Source organism: Oncorhynchus kisutch, linkage group LG16, assembly GCF_002021735.2.
Source record: "Oncorhynchus kisutch isolate 150728-3 linkage group LG16, Okis_V2, whole genome shotgun sequence".
NCBI lineage: Eukaryota > Metazoa > Chordata > Actinopteri > Salmoniformes > Salmonidae > Oncorhynchus > Oncorhynchus kisutch.
This window is the reverse complement of record NC_034189.2, coordinates 49346560-49368359: the sequence shown is the minus strand read 5'-3', so window position 1 is coordinate 49368359 and position 21800 is coordinate 49346560. Positions and strand designations below refer to the sequence as shown.

Below are 21800 nucleotides of genomic sequence, written 5' to 3'. Positions count from 1 at the left end.
ATCAGCATCAGCAGAACTACCTTGATGCTATTTATCAAACAGGACTGTGTTTCCACAATAATGACAGAGTGCTATGCTATGCTATGCATTGTTTAGAAAATACAAATATCCCCCCTGATCGTCCATTTCTGAAAGAAATGTATTTCATTTAATATGTCCCATTCAAAGCAATTTGCAACTGGGAGAGAGGGACATCAAAAACATGAATCACTGAGCCATTTGGAGAAGCTATTCATTTAACCCATAATAGTTGTTTAACTGCCATCCTCTTCACTGATTAGGCTACTGTTGTGGATGGACATGACACTGCCTGGTTCTGTCACAAATGGCACACTGTTGGCACCCTATTCCCTATATAGTGCACTACATATGGAACCCTATGTAGGGAACAGGGCGCCTTTTGGGACACAATCCCTCAATCAGAAGAGGAAGGCAGCACACTGGGAGAGATTCTAAAAGGAGAAGAGACTGGGATTTTGTGGATGTTCATCCAGTCTTCCCTCTAGTGGGCTGTCTCCTTAAGATGGAAGGTAGCCTAGCAGTTAAGAGTGCTGGGCCAATAACTGAAAAGTCGCTGATTCGAACCCCCGAGCCGACTAGGGGAGAAATCTATCGATGAGCCCTTGAACAAGGCACTTAAACCTAATTTATCCTGTAATTCACTCTGGATAAGATGGTCTGCTAAATGACAACAATAACAAAGCAAAACACAGAATATTAGACTTCTTAAATCTTAACTGGTTCCATATATGAGGAGAGGGTGAAATTGGCCAATGTTCTGACCACTGATTGAGATGGTATCACCTTTTCTAGGCCTACTAGTTGCACAGAGCTTATGTCTTCCATTCAAAGATTCCACAGCCATATAGACTACCAATAGAAATATCCATTATTGAAAAAGAAAAGATTCCAATGCTGCTTTTTCTCGTTGAGTTTGACCCTGCTCTCTTGTGAAGATAGATATGGAACTCAAGTTCAACCATCTTGCTTGCCTCAGTGTTGGGAAACGATACAATGTCGCCACTTGGTGGTCAATTCTTCAACTGTGACCAGGCTAAGCCAAGACAGTTAAATACAGGTTATCTTTCTAGAATTGTGGTGCTTCAAATAAAATATTAATGGCCCCTTTCAATTTCCCCCACAGATATGAACACATTTTTTTCTTAGACTCAGTTCTGAGAAAACCATCAGAAAATGAAGGACCTGGGCTATTTAACTTGGCAAGTCAGTTAAGAACAAATGGTTATTTACAATGATGGCCTACACCGGCCAAACCCTGACAACACTAGGCCAATTGTGCGCAGCTCTACGGGACTCCCAATCAGGGCCGGTAGTGATGCAGCCTGGAATTGAACCCGAGTGTTTGTAGTGACGCCTCAAGCCCTGGGATCCAATGCTGCCTTAGACCGCCGCGTCACTCGGGAGTCCCTACTCCATTGTTTAGGGATATGTTTTTCCTCATAAAATATCGTTGTATACAATGTAGGTTATATCTTCAAATAATATTGTTTTAAAGTAATGTTGAGGTCATGGAAAATCATTCCCTGAGCAATAGAGACATTACATATAAATATTCTGCTATTTGCATGTGAAAATGTCATGGGATCTATTTGCTCTATTTAAATTGTTCCGCTCGTTGGGCACAATTACATTGTGCACATCTGACAGAGTGTGTCTTTAATTGGCATCAATTTATAACGTGTAGGCTACCATCTTTTTGTTTATGTACAAAAATACATTTCCGACAGAGGGCATTGTGGAGTTTTATCTATGATGTAACAGCACCATCTCCCGTCTCTGTTGTTGTACGCCCTGAAAACACAGCATCAGCACCAGCGCGTCAACACCACCAGCCTGCCTGCTTTCTGTGCATACTTAGGTTACCTGCCTCCGTTCCACCATGAGGTTTCCATGACAAAGAAAGCGGCGAGACTAGGCCTCCATTCCTCCTTCTCTGTCTCATTTCGCGCAGTTATGTCTTTGGTTCGCGGCTCCCTCTCGCCATGCCTGCGGACCGCCTGTACCTGCTTTTCTCGCTGGTTGTGATCTCCTGCGGGGATGGTGTCGTGAGGGCGGCGCCTGAGGGTGGTGTCCTCGGCGGGCTAATCACGCTGCTGGCTGCGGAGGACAATGCCATCGCCACTGTCCCAGACGGATCCATCACCGGCCAGACGGCCCTTTCTCAGGTTCAGACTCCGTCTGTCCTAACACCAGGTACAGGACATGTTTGCGGTATATTTGGGTTGGGCTGCGGGTTTGAGGGCCTGTCCAGCATGTTAAAATGGTGGGGAGGAAATGTTCAGTGTGGAGAGAATAAAACATTGGGCATGATAACGGAACTGATAATAATTTCTCATTGATAATATCATATAGGACGATATAGGATGACGATATTAACCTATATGATATTTTGTGTATTTATCTCACTCAACATAGGCTTCAACAATAATGCATACAAAAGTCTCGCAGAAATACAATGATGTTTTAAAACAATGTACACAATGATTGAACCGTTATCAGTAAACCTATGCACACCGGTTTTACCAACTTTGTCTTCGCGTATTGTAGAGTATCCTACGCATTCAATATAAAGTATCCTACTAAGATTTATGACTTTCACTGCAATCTAATAGCCTGTCCCCTCAGATTCCCCTGGCACCTAATCGGATTTAGTGTTATGATTTCATTTGAAGGTTTTCGAGATTAGGGGATTATCAGTATGGCCAGTGTGAAACTGTGCCTGTAATGATCAGGGTTTTAATCCTTTACTACAGCACACTCACACCATATCTTTTCCACCATTGCCTTGCTTCAGAAGTCCTTTATTTAATTGACTAAACCTCATCATATTAGTTAGAGTTATTATCATGAGTAGCTATGATCAGATTAGATTAGTAAACAGATTGTAGTCTATAAATAGGCTACATTTGATCATTGTTGCTGTTGTGAAGCAGTTTTGTCGGGGCAGCCTTGTATGCTAAATAGGGCCTGGCCTATAGCGTGTGTGTGTGTGTGTGTGTGTGTTGTAGGGGAGGGAACATCATCTGACACCGCACAAGGCCTCTCACAGATGCTACAGCACTTTGATCTATTTTTCATTACATCTCACAGATTCAGCTCTCATCACATTTTCTTGTGCAGTTAAGGTTCCTGAGATAATTCATAGAGCTGCCACTGAATCAGACTGTTTAAATGGGATCCCTGCATTCACAAAGCCACACACCGGCATACACCTTCAGATAAACCTTAGAAAACACTTTTAAATACACCTCCTTGGTCTTTTAGTGTAGTCTTGTCTCTTTGTATGTGGCTTTGTAAATGATTTGTTCCACCACAAAGGCTGTGTTCTGCACTGGTACATTCTATGAACATACATTAGTGTTCTGCAATTCTAGTGTAGAAAATCAGCCATACAAACAAAGGTTTAATATTACTTTGTCATTGCAATACACAAACTGCCTCACTTCCTGTGTTTCACTTCCTGTTTCCTGTGTCTCCCCAGAGCCGCCCTTTGCCCTGAGGGTCCTGGTGAAGGATCAGGTGACCCGGCGGCGCCTGGGCGGGGCCCAGGTGGGGGTGTTTGTCAACCACACCCTGAGTAGCCAGGCCCTGACTGGGGAGAAGGGAGAGGTGCTGCTCAGGGTCCCCTACAGCCTGGGACACAGCCTCACCATTGTAGCTAGCATGGAGGGATACGTCCTCACCCCGTTGCCCTGGAGGACCACCAAGAGACCTAGTGAGTAGCACTGTGATAGTCTGGCCCCACCTGGAGGAGCCCCTGAGAAGCACCCAACCAGCTGACCTATGGGTGTCGGGTGTGGCTAAATTCTAGAGTTTAAACTGGGATAGTTCACCCAAACTACTAAATGATATAGCTGTTTGTTTCCTTTCCTTTAAAGCATTGATTTGACACAATTAGCTAAATAAGGTGTTCGCCTACTGTGTCACATAGCACATTAGCATCAGTGTTTGTTTTTGTTTTTGCGTTGGAGCAAAGCACAATTTAATGACGTTCACTGCATTAATTGTATTGATTTCTTACTCTCAGAAGCAGGATGCCCTCACTATGTATAGAACGTGTAGCCAGCGAGTCTGAGGCAAGCGTAATGCCATGTCATATCTAGTGTCAGCTAATTGCAGCTGTATTGAATAAGATGTTAAGGGGACTCTGACCACCATTTAGACATGCTGTATTTAGTAAGAGGAGACTGCTGCTCTTAGGGCTGCTCTCTCCTCTCCTCTCCTCTCTCTCTCTCTCTCTCTCTCTCTCTCTCTCTCTCTCTCTCTCTCTCTCTCTCTCTCTCTCTCTCTCTCTCTCTCTCTCTCTCTCTCTCTCTCTCTCTCTCTCTCTCTCTCTCTCTCTCTCTCTCTCTCTCTCTCTCTCTCTCTCTCTCTCTCTAAAGAGAGATAAAGAGAGAGGGGCAAATACAGAACTGAGAGAGAGGTGGCTGGTGGTACAAGCTATGCTCTGCGTCATCATCAAAAGCCACCTCCCTTCTCTCTACTCTAACACGCAGGACCATAAAAAGCCCTTTTCAATGTCCCCATCTACTGGTGTCTTTGTAGAAGTACAGGAACATGACACTGCAAAGGGACTATTTTGAAGGTACATCTGAATAGTGTCTAGTGATTTCCTGACTGGAATGTCACCTGACCTGACCTCATGTGTATACAGTATTCTCCTCAGTGACCTTATCGCTGCTCCCTCAAAACCAAGGCAACATCTGGCTGTTTGATGACTCCGTGCTCATCACTGGGAAGTTACCTGGTATGTGCACACATCTGGAAACTGTCACTTCAACATAACCCTAAATGTGATGCAACATCTTACTCTTTAAACAATTTTAGTCTACTGTGGCAGAAGTGCTTTGGTGGAGGGAATGAACTCCATCTGGTCTTTTTCTTCTTATTTCCACAGACATCTCCTACCAGCCCAGCGTTCAGTTCCCCAAGAGTCACCTGATGCTCTCTGACGGCAGTAACACCTCCACAGTGATGGCCTACCTGACCGTGCCACTGCGCCACCTAGGCAAGGACTGTGTCAACTGCACCCCAGGCATCATTCACAACAAGTCAGGTGGGCTCAGCAAATTGAATACATGGAGTGCAGTGCACCAACTAATGGAAATGAGAGGTGGTATTGATACATGGAAGTAAGCATTGAACACTTCCAAGATTGAGGAATACTTCAAGATTCTGAGCTGAAGTAGCCCTCTGAAAACTATTCATTTGCTGAAAACTATTCCTCTTTAATGATGTAGTGTTTGTAGAGCCTGCATATTTTAAAACGTTGGACATGTTGTAATTCTCTCCCGTGTGTTTGTATGTCACAGGAGGTTGGTGGAAACTTAATTGGGGAGGACGGGCTCGTGGTAATGGCTGGAGCGGAATTAGTGGAATGGTATCAAATACATCAAACACATGGTTTCCATGGTTTCCATGTGTTTGATGCCATTCCATTTGCTCCCTTCCAGCCATTATTATGAGCCGTCCTCCCCTCAGCAGCCTCCACTGTTGTATGTGTGTTCAGTGTTCAGGAGTGTTGAGTTGCGGGCGATGGCAGCGGTCAGCACTCTGCTGTACTCTGGTGGTCAGGAGGTCCAGGTGAAAGGCCCCATCCAGATCTCCCTGCCCCTGGCACACACCACCAACCTGAGGCCCTCGGACACCCTCCCTGCCTGGGACTTCAACACCAAGACAGGTGGGGAATATAGCTACTAGAGAAGATTGTGGTCATACGCACGTCCTTAAAAACATACAGCAGGTGCTGGGTTAATAAAGAATACTTGTAAAGAACAGGAAGGCCTGCACACTGTTTATGCTCCCAATTCACCTCTTTATTGACAATGTGTCGATCCAAACCGGATCGAAGAGCCGGTTTGGATCGAAACATTGTCAATAAAGAGGTGAGAATTGGGAGCATAAACAGTGTCCAGGCCTTCCTGTTCTTTACGAATATAGCTAATAGTGCAACAGAAGGACTAGGACTGGAACTACCTTAGTAACTTGTTCAAAGGCTTTGTTTACAAAATACTTCCTGTGTTCACTTACTTTGTGGAACTGGAAGTATCTGCCTGTGTCTTCCAAGTTTTACTTCATTCATTTTCCTCACAATGTTTCGTCCTCCAGGTGCTTGGGAGAACCAGGGTTTGGGGATAGTGAAGATGGTTGGAGATCATCTGGTCTGGACCTACATTGCTTCTCACCTGGGTTACTGGATCGCTGCACCCCTACCCTCCTCCAACGGTATAACTATTGTAACGGTCCAAAATGAACATTTTCATGAATTGAATGTTACAAATGAACTAAATTATGGAGTCTCACTCTCAGTATTGTCTTCAAACATGTCTTACTATCCTGGAGAACATATTGACCACCATCAACATAATATAATCAACTCATCTCTGTCTGTACCTGTCTAGGTTATATGGGCCATGCCAGCTCAATGGAATTCCTCTCCTACCACACCTACCTGCTCGTAGGAATACTGGGTGGGACTCTGGTTATAGTCTTGGGGTTTCTGGCTGTGCTGCTGTGTCAATGTGGGTAAGATACCAACCTAATTAACTAACTTTACTGATTGTGTGTCAACTGCAGCTGGAAATATCACAGATGGGGGTGTGTGGGGCGAAGGGGGTTGTACAAAATGTTTTCAGTAAGTTATACAATTTAAAACATTTGAATGGCCAGGATTGTTCTACTAATTGGTGACACAAATGCTGATTATATGAAGTTAAATGTACACATAACAAAGATCCCCCAAAAGACCCACAGGGTATTGACTACCTTCTCTGCTGCTCGATCAACCTGCTGTGTTGACTGTCATCTGCAGAGGTTCAGGTTCCTCTCGTGGGCCGAGGAGGAGAGCACGGTTCTCGAAGCGGTCCACTCTGAAGAAGGACCAGACCACCTCCACCCACATGGAGGAGGGCCATGCCATGATGTCCTTCCACCCCGGAGACAGAGCCCACGGCCTGGCCTCGCGCAGCGTCCAGTGTGACCCCTCCACCCCCAGGCACAACAAAGCCAACTACAACATCTATGTGGAAGACCCCGGGCGTGGGTCCGCCCTCCTGTATGAAAATGTGGGGAGCGGGGCCAAGGGACCCCAGGCATCACACCACTACATCAACAGTGAGGAGGTGGCCAGGCTGAGGGAGAGGTCCAGAGAGGAGCGGAACAGAGCCCACCTGGGTGGAGGTGCTCAGCTGCTCCACCTTTACAACCAGCCTGTGGCCATCCTCCAGGCCCCGGAGCGCTTCAGCTGCCAGGGTGGGGAGCAGCAAGGATCAGGCTGCAAGTCGGCCACCTTCCCCCGTAACGGAGGAGCCTATGACACCCACTCCCACTCTGAGCAGGGCGGTCATGACAGCTACACCCAGACCCTCCCTAAGAACCCCCACCATGCCCAGGGAGCCAACCCCCAGCAGGGCGGCCAAGACCAGCCCCAGGCCCTAGAGACCACTCCCCAAGGCCCAGCCTCTAATCCTGGGGCGTGGGGCCGTTACAGCAGCCTCCCGGAGTCCTCCGTTTCCGTCCCCGGTACTCTGAACGAGGCGGCTGGAATGAGGGCCTTCAGCAGTGGGATGGGGGGCCCCAGTGAACTCCAGGGGATATCAGAGCGTACACTCCTGGAGCTGACCCGAGGCAAGGCCTCGTCGCCTCACCCCAGGGCCTGGTTCGTCTCCCTGGATGGGAAACCAGCCGCCTCGGTCCGCCACTCCATCATAGAGCTCCAGGGACGCCACCCACGGCCCCCCAGCAGCAACGACACCAGCCTGGACTCTGGCGTGGACATGAATGAGCCCCAGCAGAGTGTGAGGGAGGCGGAGCGAGAAAGGCCTTCCATCCGGGGCTCGTTCCCCCACCACAGCAGAGGGCGCTACAGCGAGGAGCAGGACCTGAGCAGCAGTGAGAGCGGCACCACCGCCACCTGCACCCCTGAAGACCCCTACCTGAGGAACATTCTGGACGGGAGCAGTGGGGCCATTCCCAATATCCCGGAGGAGCGGGACGGAATGGACACGTCCAGTGCACAGGAGGACAGTGAGTCGAGGGGGACACCGCCCCCACGCAGGCTGAGGAAGGTGAGGGAGAAGGGGAGGGCCGAGAAGAGAAGCGCCAGGCACCATGTCAGAGAAGAGAGGCCTCTGGTCAAACGGAGCTAAGGCACTGCTCACCAGAGATGGACTGGGATGGGACTTATTTCAATACCAGTCAATTCTGGAAGTGTATTGACATTATTGGCATTCAGTAGTTAATGGGCATGTTTCATGTCCAGTTGCATGGTCAGTGCTTTTTCCTGAATTGGCTGTGATGGTTACAGAAATGTTGAATCTGTCAAGAAGGGATTGAGTTTATTGTTTATTGTTTTCCTATAGGGGTCGTATGTTGACGGACAGCTGAGACAACGTATGGCGATGTTAAAGCGTTTTCTGTGGTTTGATGGATGTGTATGCTCCAGTCCTTCTAAAAGGAATAGTTAGATAGATGCTAGTGGACACAGCAGTAGTATGGCTTCAGATCGTCTGACGCATCTGCGTCAAAGAAGATGCGTTCTTTTCACTGCCTGCGATGAGGGATTAGAGATTAAGTATAGAGAGATAATGAAGGGTAATTAGAGAGGATAGAGGGCTGTATTGGGATCTGCCAGCAGAGACAGACAGGGATACAGTCCTCCTGTACAGAACACTGACACTTACCCACCGTGATTGCCTGCCTTTACAGGAAATCGATATTAACACCATTGCCTGCTCTGCTCACAGTGTTTAAGACTGGCTGTACCCAGCCATCTGTCTATGGCTCTGTTTGTAAACTAGACACTGATTCACAGCTGTCCCTTTTAGAGGTCTTCTTTACACCTCTATTAAGGGGGAAATACCATATTTCTTTGAGAATGCATGAAAGGTATAAAGTCAAATGTTGTGTATGAAAAGAGGAAAGTGTGTGTATTTGACTTGTAGTGTGAAGACAATGGAAAGGATTCTCTTCTTAGGGACATTAAGTCTGAGGGATACTAATCCAGTCATGTGTTACTTTAACGTATTCGTCTTCAAATAGTAACTGTTGATGTTCGATGATTCCTGTTCCACGAGCAGATCTTACACAACACATCGCTGTCCTTACATACAGATGGAGTATTGGGAGGTGGTCAGTTTAAGCTTTCATGGTTCAGTCTAAAAAGCACAGGACACTTTCATTTGCCTGTTTGTGATGCATTGGAGCACAATTGGGAACGATACACTGCAATGAGAACGTAATAAGAGAAACATAAAACACTCAAATAAAGGAAAGCACAAAAAAAAAATGAATTTCAAATGAACACAAACCATATTACTGTGATGGACTGATATATTTGGAGAAGCACACAATCTCCTCCTGAAAATGATGTGACCAGCGATATCAGTCATCCTGCTGCTAAATTTGAAACAACATTCATATTTTGCCCATATTTAGTCTTCCTCGTGGTGTGACATCACACACGCCAGTCCTTCAGTGTGTATGAGGATAAATACTGTACATGAATAGCTTTATTTGGTATGTACATACTCAAGCATATGATCTAGTATGTGTGATCGTGTATTTTTATGTATGTATGCATACATCGTCCTATCCTTTCTCAGCAACTGTGAAGAAAAATGTTCAGAGATAATGAGAATGCTTCTCCGAGTGAAGAAAGATGTTCTGAGAGAATGAGAATGCTTCTCCGAGTGAAGAAAGATGTTTTTTTGAGCCATCATCACTATTCATAAACCCAAGCTTTAGTGTATGTGCTTTACTTCGGAGGTTTGTTACATTATTGTATGTTAGCTTTGGTGCGATGAATAGGTTCAAATGTGATCCGGGGTGTAAAAAGCTTGACGACGTAGCAACTTGTACCTTCTAAATGTAGCAGCGCAAGTTATACACCTGACGAATGCAGCGATGATTTATGAAGCTTAAAATGATTGAAGGCTGAACATGTTGTTGTTGTCGCCACTGATGAAGGTTATGAAAAACAAGATGTTTCAACCGTTGGAGAATTGTATAAAGTATAGTATGTAATAATATTTCTCAGAGATAAAACAGACCCCACTGGCCCATCCTTTTCAAAGTGGCCTTCACTGAATGTATTTCCTTGTATTTATTTCATTGTAATGTAGTGTATTTCTACTGTCCGTATTCATTTAACATTAACTGGCATTCAGGCTTTTGAAACAGGCATTTCTTGTGTTGATTACGTCAGTATATTACAGTAGTGTGATTAGTCTGCCTTTTTGTGCACTTATCAATGCCTAAGTAATAAACTCACTTGATACCAAGATGATGCATGTCTAAGATTTATTCAATAATAAATGTCAACGGAATGAAGGCAGAATAACTATAAAAATTAGCATTCACAACAATTGCATAAACAGCTTTATAATGAAGACCGCACAGGGTCTGTGCATAAAATAACAAAATAGATTTTTTTGTATTTACAGTTTGGGTCATTTGCACACTTTGTCCATTCCAGCATGACTATCTAGTGATCAACTACGGCCTAGTAGTGGCCCTTAGATTCCCTAGGCTCCCCAGTCATGGACACCAGCTCAGAGGTCCCAAGCTCCTCCCCCTCTCCCAGTGGGACACACCGCCCCAGCAGCCTCCTCAGAGCCAGACGGAACTCCCTCGACGCAAAGTAGTACACAAACGGGTCAAAGCAGCAGTTGAGGCTGTTGATGCTCAGCGCTAGTTTATAGTATCTGTACAGGCTCTTGCCCTGGGTGTGGAAGACTACGTGCAGGCCATGAAGGGTGATGGTTGGTAGGTAACACACCACAAAGCACAGGGTTGCCAAGGCGACTGTGGTCTGAGCCCGTTGCCTTGACAACACTTCCCTCTTACCGTCACTGCCTTCAGCTGCCGTCGGCAACGACCTGTGCAGGCCTCTGGCCACGGCAACGTAACAGCTGACCAGGACGGCTAACGGCAACACGTAGAACATCAGCAGAACCACTAGGAAGTAGAGATAGGCTACTGATTGGTGAATGAACAGTTTACGTGGAAGCACGTCGAAGCAGGTCGTGATGTTTAGCTCGACGACCCGGAGGGTGAGGTCACGGAGGAGCAAGGGTGTCTGAGTAATCAGAACAAATGCCCAGATGAGGACGCAGGTGATGGCGGCTCTCCGGGCGGTGCGCCAGTGTTTGGTGCGTAGCGGGCGTACGACACCGCAGTAGCGCTCGAGTGCGATGGCACAGGTGGTGAGGACAGAGCAATGCATGTTGCAGTTGAGGGCTGTGGTGGTGAGGCCACAGAGGGCAGCGCCCCACGGCCAGTCATTACCCCACAGGTGGTACAACACCTGAGAGAGAGAGAGAGAGAGAGAGAGAGAGAGAGAGAGAGAGAGAGACGGGCTTAGTGGTCATCAAATATTAGCTATGTCCAACTAGAAGGGAAACGTTTCTGTAGAAACTTAGTAACATGTGACAGCAATAACAGTGCAGATTAGTTGTAACCGGTGCCAGAGTGTCAGAGACAACCTTGTACATGGCACATATGAATGCGTTGTGTGTTACCTGTAGTGGCAGTGACTCACCTGTAGGGGCAGGAAGGCGCTGTACAGCAGGTCTGCCAGCGACAGGTTGATGGCAAACACAGACGTGGGAGTGTGGCGTTTGTAATGGACGTTCAGCAGCGCTACCAGAGACAGCAGGTTGCAGGGCGTACTGCACACAAACACAGACAGGTAAATAACAGGCACAGCCACGGTCATCACAGGACTGACCAGCATCTCCAGGGTGGCATTGTTGACCCCTCTGGCCACCTCTACTGAGATGTTCATTGTGACTGACCACAACAGTAACTTGACCACAGCAACAGGGGGAGTTGACCAGGGTGACCGGTCCTGTCACTTAGGTTGGGGTACAAGCATTACTGGGAATGATAAGGGAAGAAAAGAGAGTGTTATACATTTCATTTGAATACACCAAAACCAGACTATGTTGGAGGAAGTGAAAGATATTGGTTAGGCAACAAGAGAGTAGTGTTGTTGAATGCAGAAACAGTGTGATGCCAATTCATCCATGTGAAAGACGAACAATGTTTTCCCCTCACACTATACTAACGTTACACTAGTTTCACTATTCACACTGTGACTACAACTGGAGAAAGCCCCTGATGTTCCTTTAAGGGGTGAAGTTATTGTAATGCTCACATGGGTCTTTCCATCATGCCTATTTCACATCTGTGTATGTGGAAATACAAATTGGAACAGGAAATGTACTGTCATAAACAGCTTGAGGTGAAGTTAGTTACTTTTTCCTATTAGTTGTATTTGACATGTATTCTACATGCTATTGACCTATTTCTCTCGTACAGAGTTTCCAAACCTCGGTCCAGGGGGCCGTGTAGTTTTTGCACTACACAGCTGATTCAAATAATCAAAGCTTGATGATTAATTGGTTATTTGAATCAGCTGTGTAGTGCTAGCCAAAAAAATAAATGTGCACCCAGGGGGCCAGGAACAAGTTTGGGAAACACTGATCGAGTACAGGGGTACTCCAACCCTGTTCTTGGAGAACAACCCTCGAAAGGTTTTCACTCCAACCCCATTTGTAGCTAAACTGATTTAGTTAATCAACTAGCTAATTATTATAATCAGGTGCGCTAGATTAAGGTTAGATTGAAAACCTACAACACGGTAGCTCTCCAGGAACAGGGTTGGAGAGACCATATCTAAGGTACCAGTCAAAGGTTTGGACACACCTACTCATTCAAGGGATTTTCTTCATTTTTACTATTTTCTACATTGTAGAATAATAGTGAAGACGTCAAAAATATGAAATAAAAGATATGGAATCATGTAGTAACCAGAAAAGTGTGAAACAAATCAAAATATTTTATATTTGAGATTCTTCAAAGTAGCCACCCTTTGCCTTGATGACAGCTTTGCACACTCTTGGCATTCTCTCAGCCAGCATCATGAAGTAGTCACCTGGAATGCATTTCAATTAACTGGTGTGCCTTGTTAAATGTTAATATGTGGAATTTCTTTCCTTCATGCGTTTGAGCCAATCAGTTGTGGTATACAGAAGAAAGCCCTGTTTTGGTAAAAGACCAAGTCCATATTATGGCAAGAAAAGCTCAAATAAGCAAAGAGAAACGACAGTCCATCATTACTTTAAGACATGAAGGTCAGCCAATGCGGAACATTTTAAGAAAATGTCTTAGTGTAGTCGTAAAAACCATCAGGCGCTATGATGAAACTGGCTCTCATGAGAACCGCCACAGGAAAGGAAGACCCAGAGTTACCTCTGCTGCAGAGGACAAGTTCATTGGTGTTAACTGCACCTCAGATTGTAGCTTGCTTCAGAGTTCAAGTAAAATCATCTAAATTAAAATCTATGTTTTTGTGTTATATGCACAAGGTGCAGTGTTTCCCTTCACCTGCAATAACATCTGCTAAACATGTATGTGTGTTTAGAGAGAGAATGCCAACAGTGTGCAAAGCTGTCAAGGCAAAGGGTGGCTACTTTGAACAGTCAAACAAATAAAACATTATTTTATATTTTAAACACTTTTTTTGGTTACTAAATGATTCCATATGTGCTATTTCATAGTTTTGATGTCTTCACTATTATTCTACAATATAGAAAATAGCAAAACATTAAAAGGAAACTTGAATGAGTAGGTGTGTCAACTTTTGACTGGTACTGTAGTGGTTTACTTTTTAGCACTTTTTTTTACTGTTGAAGCTTGCTGATAAGAATTTGCACCATTTACGCTGCACCCTGTGCATATGTCAACAACAACAAAAAGTTTATTTGATTCAAGTCGATGTAGAGCTGTGAAACAGCATTGTGAAGTGTATGAATTATTTAAAAAATCTCCCAGGCTATGTATGCGGTCATTGAGATGAAACCTCACTCTGATTTCAATAGCTAGGTTTCCATCTAATTGGCAACAGATTTTCATACTAGTATTGTAAAACCCACATAAATAAAATATGCGCGTTTCCACCAAAGGGACTTCTTGGCGGATATAAATCAGTGCGTGATGACGTGGGGTGATCTAGCGTTTGAAATAAATCGTAAAAGCACCATGATACACTGTGTCCAGAGTTTTAAAGGTACTTGCTGAGGCCAGCATACAGACAATATCACCATAACCCAGGCCCGATTTTTTTTTAAGTGCTTTGAACATTATCCTTTCTGCCGTTTGACAAATAAAAATAATGTAGATGTTTTTTGTCCATAATAATCTCACCATGTAGGCTATACATGTGACAACCAGAGCGGACACACTCGCTATATAAGTCAATTTTTTTGTGTGAGAAACCCACCAGTAGAGTTAAAAATGTGATGGAACCCTATTTCTCTTGTATTTTGTATTCGGTTCATGGGAATTTAACTGCAAATGGTATTTTTATGTGGACCACGTCATAGCGCACAGCCTTTTATCTGCAACAAGTCAATTTGATGGAAACATCTACGGTGGGAAACTGCGCATATAGTATTTATGCGCAGTTTCGAATATTGTCACCCATGGGATGGAAAACTAGCTAGTGTCAGTGATTTAACAACTATAGAAATAAAACTGTGACCAATAATTAAACATAACACTTACAACTAACATCTCCATGGAAGAACATTGATTTGTAAAATCTAAACTGATTAATGAAATGTATTGTTGGTGACTTACCTTTATGCACATGTGATGCGCACTGTCAGTGCTGCTACATTCAAGTGTGTAATCTGCAATTTCACACAGGAAATGTGGTAGAAATGATTTGTTCTGTGTCTTGCCCAATGAAGTTTGTTCGCTCTCCCTCTCTTCCTCACCACTAAGGAACCGAACATGTGCCTGTAGTGTATCAGGTTGCATGCTGTTGACACGTGGTGAAAAGGTACTATCTGTGTCACTGCAAAGGAAAATACTGTAGCTGAACACTACAATTGGTGGTGACAGAAAGAAAACCAGCTACCATTTACTCCCTGTTCTTCAGAAATAAACATCTTACTACTATGCAATAGTAGTTTCCTCTCATATCACCAATATAGTACTGTTTTATATAAAATATATACTGAACAAAAATATATTTGCAATATGCAACAATTTCAAAGATTTTACTGAGTTACATTTCATATAAGAATCAGTATCTTGATATATATTCATTAGGCCTTAATCTATGAATTTCACATGACTGGGCAGGGGCACAGCCATGGGTGGTCCTGGGAGGCCATAGGCCCACCCACTTGGCAGCCAGGCCAACTCACTGCGGAGCCAAGCTGAAGCCAATCAGAATGAGCTGTTCCCCACAAAAGGGCTTTATTACAGACAGAAATATTCCTCAGAAATAGTCACTAACAGGGATGTAAACAAATTTCTCCACAAAATCTGAGAGAAATACATTTTTTGTGCATATGGAACATTTCTGCAATTTTATTTTATTTCAGCTCATGAAACATGGAACCAACACTTTACATGTGGCATTTATTTTTGTTCAGTGTATGAAATACCAGAATGGGTTGTGAGACACTGCTGTAGCCTACTCACAACAACAAACCTGTTAGTTCAGGAAACCACAGTGGAGAGGTGAGGAACAGCCCCAAAAACACACACACACCTGTAGGACAGGAAACAAACTGTTTCACACCTCCTGTGCTGCAGGTGTGGGTGTGTGTCAAGACTTCTAGAACAGAGGAAGTTGTACCTAAAATTGATGTATTATTTTTATTGTATTGTTTTCAAAGAGACAAACACATCCCATGTAATAAAGACAATACAAAGGCAGGTAAAAAACACACAAAAAACATGTTTTTGTCACTTTGATAGTTTCATTGTGTAGCATTATGAGTCATCAACAGCTGTCATGTACATATTAATGCTGTTTTTCGAGTTCACAAAGTACATATTCTACATTTGAGTCCATCAGCTCCAGTATATCAGGAAAAGTCTACAGAATGACAAAGTACCTCATTCTTCATTACTGTGTGTACAGAGGAAGTAAATACATACTTCACTGAGAATCTACACCTCTGTGACAGTGGAATCTACTGTACCTAGGGTTACTAGCCTAGTAGATGCACAATGCAAAGAGATTCTAGAACTTAGATAATGTAGGCCTGGAGTCCCTTCTCCTGATTACGAAGGTACAGTATGTGTTAGCAACCATTAACCAATCACTCTTCTCCATTGCTGCCCTCCCCCTCCTCCCCCTCCCCGCTTCGGGCATTGCAGCGGTTGCCATGGCGTTTTATTCCCCACACCACGTCAGAGCTGAAGGGGCAGAAGAGGCAGCGGTACATGCCCTGTCTGTGGTTGTGGTAGATATGGTTGAGTAGCGAATACTCTAGTATGAAGGCCTTGCTACACTCTTTACAGCAGTAAGGTTTGGGCACGTCGTGCTTATAGCTCACGTGGTGGATGGCATGGCCCTTCATCTTGGAGCGCTTGCCGCACAGGCGACAGTTGTAGCGACCCCCCTGGCGCTGGATATATTTGGTCAGGAAGGCCTCTTCCTGCTTTTTGTGTTTGTCACTTTTTTTGTTGTTGTTGGTCTGTAGCTCCTCTTCCTCTTCATCATGATCATCTTCCTCACTGCCTGCAGTAGAGCTTCTTTTTCGTTTCATGGGGCTGCTGGCTGAGCGGGAGTCCTCTTCATTGTCCTCGCCTCCCTCCATCTCCTCTAGTCCTCTTTTCCTACCTTCCTCCTCTTGCTTCACTCCTCCTTTGTCCTCATCTTCCTCTTCTGCCTTGGGCTCACTGGGAGGATGACTACTGTCTTTTGACAGCACGTCTACACTGATACCTTCCTGTTCTTCTCCCGCCTCACCCCTACGCTCATCCCCTTCTCCCTCAACACCCTGGCCCTTCCCAGAGAGGCAGTGGCAGGTGAGCAGGTGGTCATAGAGGCGAGGGAACTCCCTGGCCGTGTGGAAACACAAGCTGCAGTGGAACAGCCGTGCCGTGCGCTGGTAGAAGATGGCGTTGCCCAGGCGACCCACAGGCGTGTCATCCAGGCGGCTTGGATGGATCTTAGCGATGTGGATGAGGTAGCTGCAGTGGCTCTTACACTGGAGCAGACAGTGGGGACACTGGAGGTGCTGGAGATAGCTGTCCGACTCCCGGTCTCTGTCCCGCCCCTGGCCGCCAGAGGAGGAAGACTGCCTCTTGAGTTCCATAACAGCTCCCTGTGACTCCTTAATGTCCACAATGGCTTCTTTAGACTCTGACTCATTAACTTCAATCATGACTGGCATGGACTCCTTCACGTCCATGGCGGCTGAAATTGACTCCTTAACGTCCATTGTGGCTTCCGTTGACTCCTTAAAACCCGTCATGGCTGTCTCTGACTCCTTCACCTCCACCACGGCATCCATTGACTGGAGCTCACTGGACACAGAGGGGAGTGAAAAACTTGCCGTTTTAATTATTGATTGTTGTTTATTTGAATAAGACTGAATGTATGTAATACATAAGTGCTGTTAGTAATACATTAGTAATGACAACGTAACTTAACAGTTGTCCAAATGCATACAAATTTACAAGCTAGCATTGTAGCACATCTGTACATCAGGAAATCTATATCACTAACAACGTTGAGTGTGCAGGTGTCAACATTTGACACTAGTTTAATCTAGATTCACAACCGACATTGTAGAGGCATAATTCCAGCCATGTTCAGAGTGAAAGTATGCTAGTTCATTCCCAAATAGATGTAGCCGAACTCAAGCTAGCTTACTGTATAAACAATAGCACATAGTTCGTTCGAAAATGTACATTTTAACTCACCTATCAATTCTCAAAAAGCCAATGAAACACACATTCCATATTTCCGTGACTATATAGATTATGCCTGATTGTTGTTCGTTTAATTTGATGAAATATCAAATAGCTGCTATAATGTAACAGTTTTTCCTCGGGAGCCTTTCCTTGGCTTATCAGAAGTGACGCTCAGTACGTTGACGTGACGTAGCTTCCATCATTAACTCTCTACTCACCGTTTCGGCTCCCTGCTGTTCTGGATAACAGAATAATCCACGCGTGGTCTATCCTGAACTTCTTGGTTCAGTCTGTGTTGCTTCTTCTCGTCATTTTGGCTAACATAAGGTGAAGAAGTATCGGTTCTGCTCGGGCTATCGCTGGGACGAATCGTGGGAACCGCGTCAACCCACAACAATCACTTTCTCGGTTTATGGAGTCGAAAACATTCTTTGCTGAAATGAGCCTCGCGTATCTGAGTGCCGTTCAACACGCCATTCTCGTGTAAGGAGGCGAATCCCACCAATGATCGGAATGCGATGTAGTCTTTTGGAAAAGAGTGGAAACTGGTGGTTTGCAGCCCAGGACAATGCAGCTTGTCGGCGTTTTGTAAATAGAGTAAACTGGGGCAAGTCCCAAAGCTGTGTTCGAAAACCCATACTAACATACTGTGTACTACATACTTAATGAGTATATACTATTAGTTCATTTTAGCATACTGTAAACGAACAGTATCCTTCTCGTCCTTTTGGCTAAGAAGAAGAAGTTTCGTTTCTGCTCAGGCTATCATGGAACTCTGAGGTCTTCCCATTGTTTCCTGTTGAGTGTACAAGTTCTTCGCATGTCTACCAGAAGTTGATGCTGTTGCTATGCAACCTTAACAAATTACTAGTTAGAAATTTTACGAATTTGCGTGCGTTCTTAAATTCCATCTGGAGTGCCAGAGTTCGCTCGTAAATTCAGAGCTTTGTCAGATTGTCCGTTCGTAAATTCAGAGGAGTACCAAGTCTAGGACAAAAAGGCTTCTCAACAGTTTTTACCCCCAAGCCACAAAACTCCTGAACAGGTCATCAAATGGCTACCCGGACTATCTGCATTGTGTGCCCCTCCCAACCACTCTTTTACGCTGCTGCTACTCTCTGTTTATCATATATGCATAGTCACTTTAACTACATTCATGTACATACTACCTCAATTGGGCCGACCAACCAGGGCTCCCTCACATTGGCTAACCGGGCTATCTGCATTGTGTCCCTCCAGCCACCAACCCCTCTTTTACGCTACTGCTGCTCTCTGTTCATCATATATGCATAGTCACTTTAACCATATCTACATGTGTATATACTACCTCAATCAGCCTGACTAACCGGTGTCTGTATATAGCCTCGCTACTTTTATAGCCTCGCTACTGTTTTTTACTGTTGTTTTTATTTCTTTACTTACCTGTTGTTCACCTAATACCTTTTTTGCACTATTGGTTAGAGCCTATAAGTAAGCATTTCACTGTAAGGTCTACACCTGTTGTATTCGGCGCATGTGACAAACTTTGATTTCATTTCATTTGAGTGTTCTGACCTTACAATGGCACCCAAGCTAACGTTGGCTAGCTTGCTAGCTACTTCCAGACTCAAATGAGCCCACTGACCATTTTACTCGCCCTAACAGACCTGGTTCGGCAGTGTTCATTTTATCCAGAGCGTTGGTGACTAATAGGCTGGACACATGACATTTTTAACAATGCTTTTTTCTGATAAAAACGAGTTCATCACATCCGTCATGGAGCCCAGTTTCGTAATATTACCATATGCCCCAGCTGCTTGCCATAGTTTTGAAGTAATCACGAAAAAAACAGGCCTAATTTTAGGACATTTTTCACCCTGCCAGCTCCTATTAGTTCTATTGAGCACCAACTCGCCTTCCAAACGTTCTACGTCACAATGTGTGTTTTGATATTGTTGGTAATAAGACACGCTGTTTGCAATTCAAATATAAACAACAACAAAATATTACACATGGAACTCTGAGGTCATCCCATTGTTTCCTGTATATGTATATATATAGAGATATGTGTGTCTTTTTATTTTGTCAAATATCTCGTAATGTGTAATTTCGATTTTTTTATTTATTTGGACACCATTTTAATCATGTTTATTTCCTACTTCCTCGTTATGCAGACATAAGCACACTAGACACCACTCAGACAGGATCCTTTGAAGTCGGAGTAGATAGCCAGAGCGAAATCACGAAAGCACCCGAATGTCCATTGAGAACGCACAATGATTTTACCATATAGCTAAGCTAAGAATGACGGGAATAATCAAGTCAATAAACATTGGGTAGCTAGTTAGTTAGCCTACAGTTAACATACTGGCAAATTTGATGTATAAGTTAGTAGCCAACTAACATTAGGTAGGTAGCTAACATACATACTGTTGTAATGATTTAGAATATGGTTCGTAAGGATAGCATAGCTAACAAATTGTCAGCCAACATAACGTGTAAAGTAACTTATTTGAAAAATCATTACTTTATTATGTTGCTTAACATTTGTCTTAAATAGTTAAAACAATGAATTTGTATCCGCTGTCGTACTTCGGCTGCATATTTTCCGCCATTGTCTTCATATCGGAAAACGATGTTAAGCCTTGCCCATTTCCTGAAGAATTGCATTAGGGGCCCTAAAGTACAGAAATAGTGTCCTCCGCGTGTATACTTCATATTTTGGTGAATTTAGTATGACATCTGGGAACTTTTGGCATACTAACTATATCCATACTATGACCAATAAGCATACTATATACTCAATTCACATCACAAATAGTATGGTTAATGCGGTTAGTATGAGTATTCGAACATGGCTCAAGTGATATTTAGGTTTCCACCATGAAGGTAGAACATCTTTAACTCATCTTTATGTATGTGCACTAATGGCTGCTTTGACACACCACTGAGGGCTTTCTCATAGAGATAGATAGAGGACTCTAGTGCCCAAAAGCTCTTTTAGCATGAGCAGCGCCATTCAGTTCTTTAGACATTTTGAAATAGTCAACTGTGCAAAGGATAGAGGGACGAACAGAGGGGACAGGTTTTCGGAATGAAATGTAGATTTGATTTTGGCTTGTGATTCCTTTTGCTCCAAATGTGTAAATCTCCAATAAAATTTGTATCAATGAAATATCACAAAAATCAAACAGGGTGGACATTTTGTAGTCTTTGGTATTTCCCAGCCTCTTATTTCCCCATCACTTCCTCTCAAATGTGAGAAACGACCCAGATACAGAGTAAGAATGTGTGAAAGGCGGAACAGAAAGAGTTGTGGTTGAGAGACTGGTTAGGAGAAGTTGAACAGAAGGAGCATGGTGCCTTGACATTATTGTAAATGAGTGCTGGGCGATATATCACACATTTAAGCTCTAGATTTCTCAGAATACCCCTCAACCACACATACACACACATCTACTCACACTTTCAACCCTAGACAAACCCATGGCCATTTAATGTACCTCGTAACTCAGCAAAGAGTTGAACTGGCAAACAGGTTCTGAAAACAGTGTTGACACATATGACACCCACTATGACTAGAAGCCTCTTATTTCCCCCTCACTTCCCCTCAAAACGTAGAAATGGCCCGGATACAGAGTAAAAAATTGTGGAAGGCGGAACAGAAAGAGTTGTGGTTGAGAAACTGGTTAGGAGAAGTTGAACAGAAGGAGCATGGTGCCTTGACATTGTTGTAAACAATGAATGCTGTTGCCTGGCAACCCAAACTCCTTGCTCCGGCCAAATGCTATGCCAAGCCCATGGATGTAAGTTTATTCTCTGCAATTAGTCTGGATCTGAGTACCTCCCTGACGATTTCTAGAACGCAAACACATTCTAAACACTCTGATTGGTCCCAGAAACCGATGGGTTGGAGCAAAGCCAGAACACATGTGGGTGAAGTAGTGTTGTGAAAATTTGTCATTGGCTTTGATACTCTGATTGGTTAGAGATGATACAATCACTGACAACTTTGTGTTGTACATGACCTTTCATTTTGACGTCACCACTAACGACTTCAACGATGGCAGTCT

General features: G+C 44.1%; 3 protein-coding genes across 5 annotated transcripts; 1 reads left to right on the top strand and 2 right to left on the bottom strand.

The window, feature by feature from the left end:
• Positions 1-1657: 1657 nt before the first annotated feature.
• LOC116354023 (protein FAM171B-like) lies at positions 1658-10306 on the top strand. The gene is made up of 8 exons (XM_031792782.1): positions 1658-2214; positions 3503-3736; positions 4676-4768; positions 4919-5077; positions 5531-5701; positions 6130-6246; positions 6423-6546; positions 6833-10306. The coding sequence occupies exons 1-8, from the start codon at positions 2004-2006 to the stop codon at positions 8166-8168; spliced, it is 2445 nt and encodes an 814-aa protein (XP_031648642.1). The 5' UTR covers positions 1658-2003; the 3' UTR covers positions 8169-10306.
• LOC109879372 (P2Y purinoceptor 8-like) lies at positions 10304-15590 on the bottom strand. 2 transcript variants are annotated; one of them, XM_020471546.2, is made up of 3 exons: positions 14665-15590; positions 11561-11898; positions 10304-11326 (listed from the first exon to the last, which is right to left on the bottom strand). In XM_020471546.2, exons 2-3 carry the CDS (start codon positions 11804-11806, stop codon positions 10523-10525), a joined length of 1050 nt encoding a protein of 349 aa, XP_020327135.1. In that variant the 5' UTR covers positions 11807-11898; positions 14665-15590; the 3' UTR covers positions 10304-10522. The 2 variants fall into 2 exon arrangements, with proteins under 2 accessions (XP_020327135.1, XP_020327136.1); XM_020471547.2 differs by lacking the exon at positions 14665-15590 and adding an exon at positions 12179-12286.
• An 87-nt stretch (positions 15591-15677) lies between these two features.
• LOC109879371 (chromosome alignment-maintaining phosphoprotein 1) lies at positions 15678-20907 on the bottom strand. 2 transcript variants are annotated; one of them, XM_020471544.2, is made up of 2 exons: positions 17758-17957; positions 15678-17358 (listed from the first exon to the last, which is right to left on the bottom strand). In XM_020471544.2, the coding sequence occupies exon 2, from the start codon at positions 17343-17345 to the stop codon at positions 16146-16148; it is 1200 nt and encodes a 399-aa protein (XP_020327133.1). In that variant the 5' UTR covers positions 17346-17358; positions 17758-17957; the 3' UTR covers positions 15678-16145. The 2 variants fall into 2 exon arrangements, with proteins under 2 accessions (XP_020327133.1, XP_020327134.1); XM_020471545.2 differs by lacking the exon at positions 17758-17957 and adding an exon at positions 17967-20907 and having other exon boundaries at positions 15683-17358.
• Positions 20908-21800: the final 893 nt, after the last annotated feature.

Coding starts and splice junctions, on each gene's coding strand:
- LOC116354023 (XM_031792782.1), top strand. CDS start 2,004: ATGCCTGCGGACCGCCTGTACCTGCTTTTCTCGCTGGTTGTGATCTCC. Junction 3,737..4,675: donor GAGGACCACCAAGAGACCTA/GTGAGTAGCACT, acceptor ATGTGTATACAG/TATTCTCCTCAGTGACCTTA. Junction 5,078..5,530: donor CATCATTCACAACAAGTCAG/GTGGGCTCAGCA, acceptor ATGTGTGTTCAG/TGTTCAGGAGTGTTGAGTTG.
- LOC109879372 (XM_020471546.2), bottom strand. CDS start 11,806: ATGAACATCTCAGTAGAGGTGGCCAGAGGGGTCAACAATGCCACCCTG. Junction 11,327..11,560: donor GCGCCTTCCTGCCCCTACAG/GTGAGTCACTGC, acceptor TCTCTCTCTCAG/GTGTTGTACCACCTGTGGGG.
- LOC109879371 (XM_020471545.2), bottom strand. CDS start 17,345: ATGGATGCCGTGGTGGAGGTGAAGGAGTCAGAGACAGCCATGACGGGT.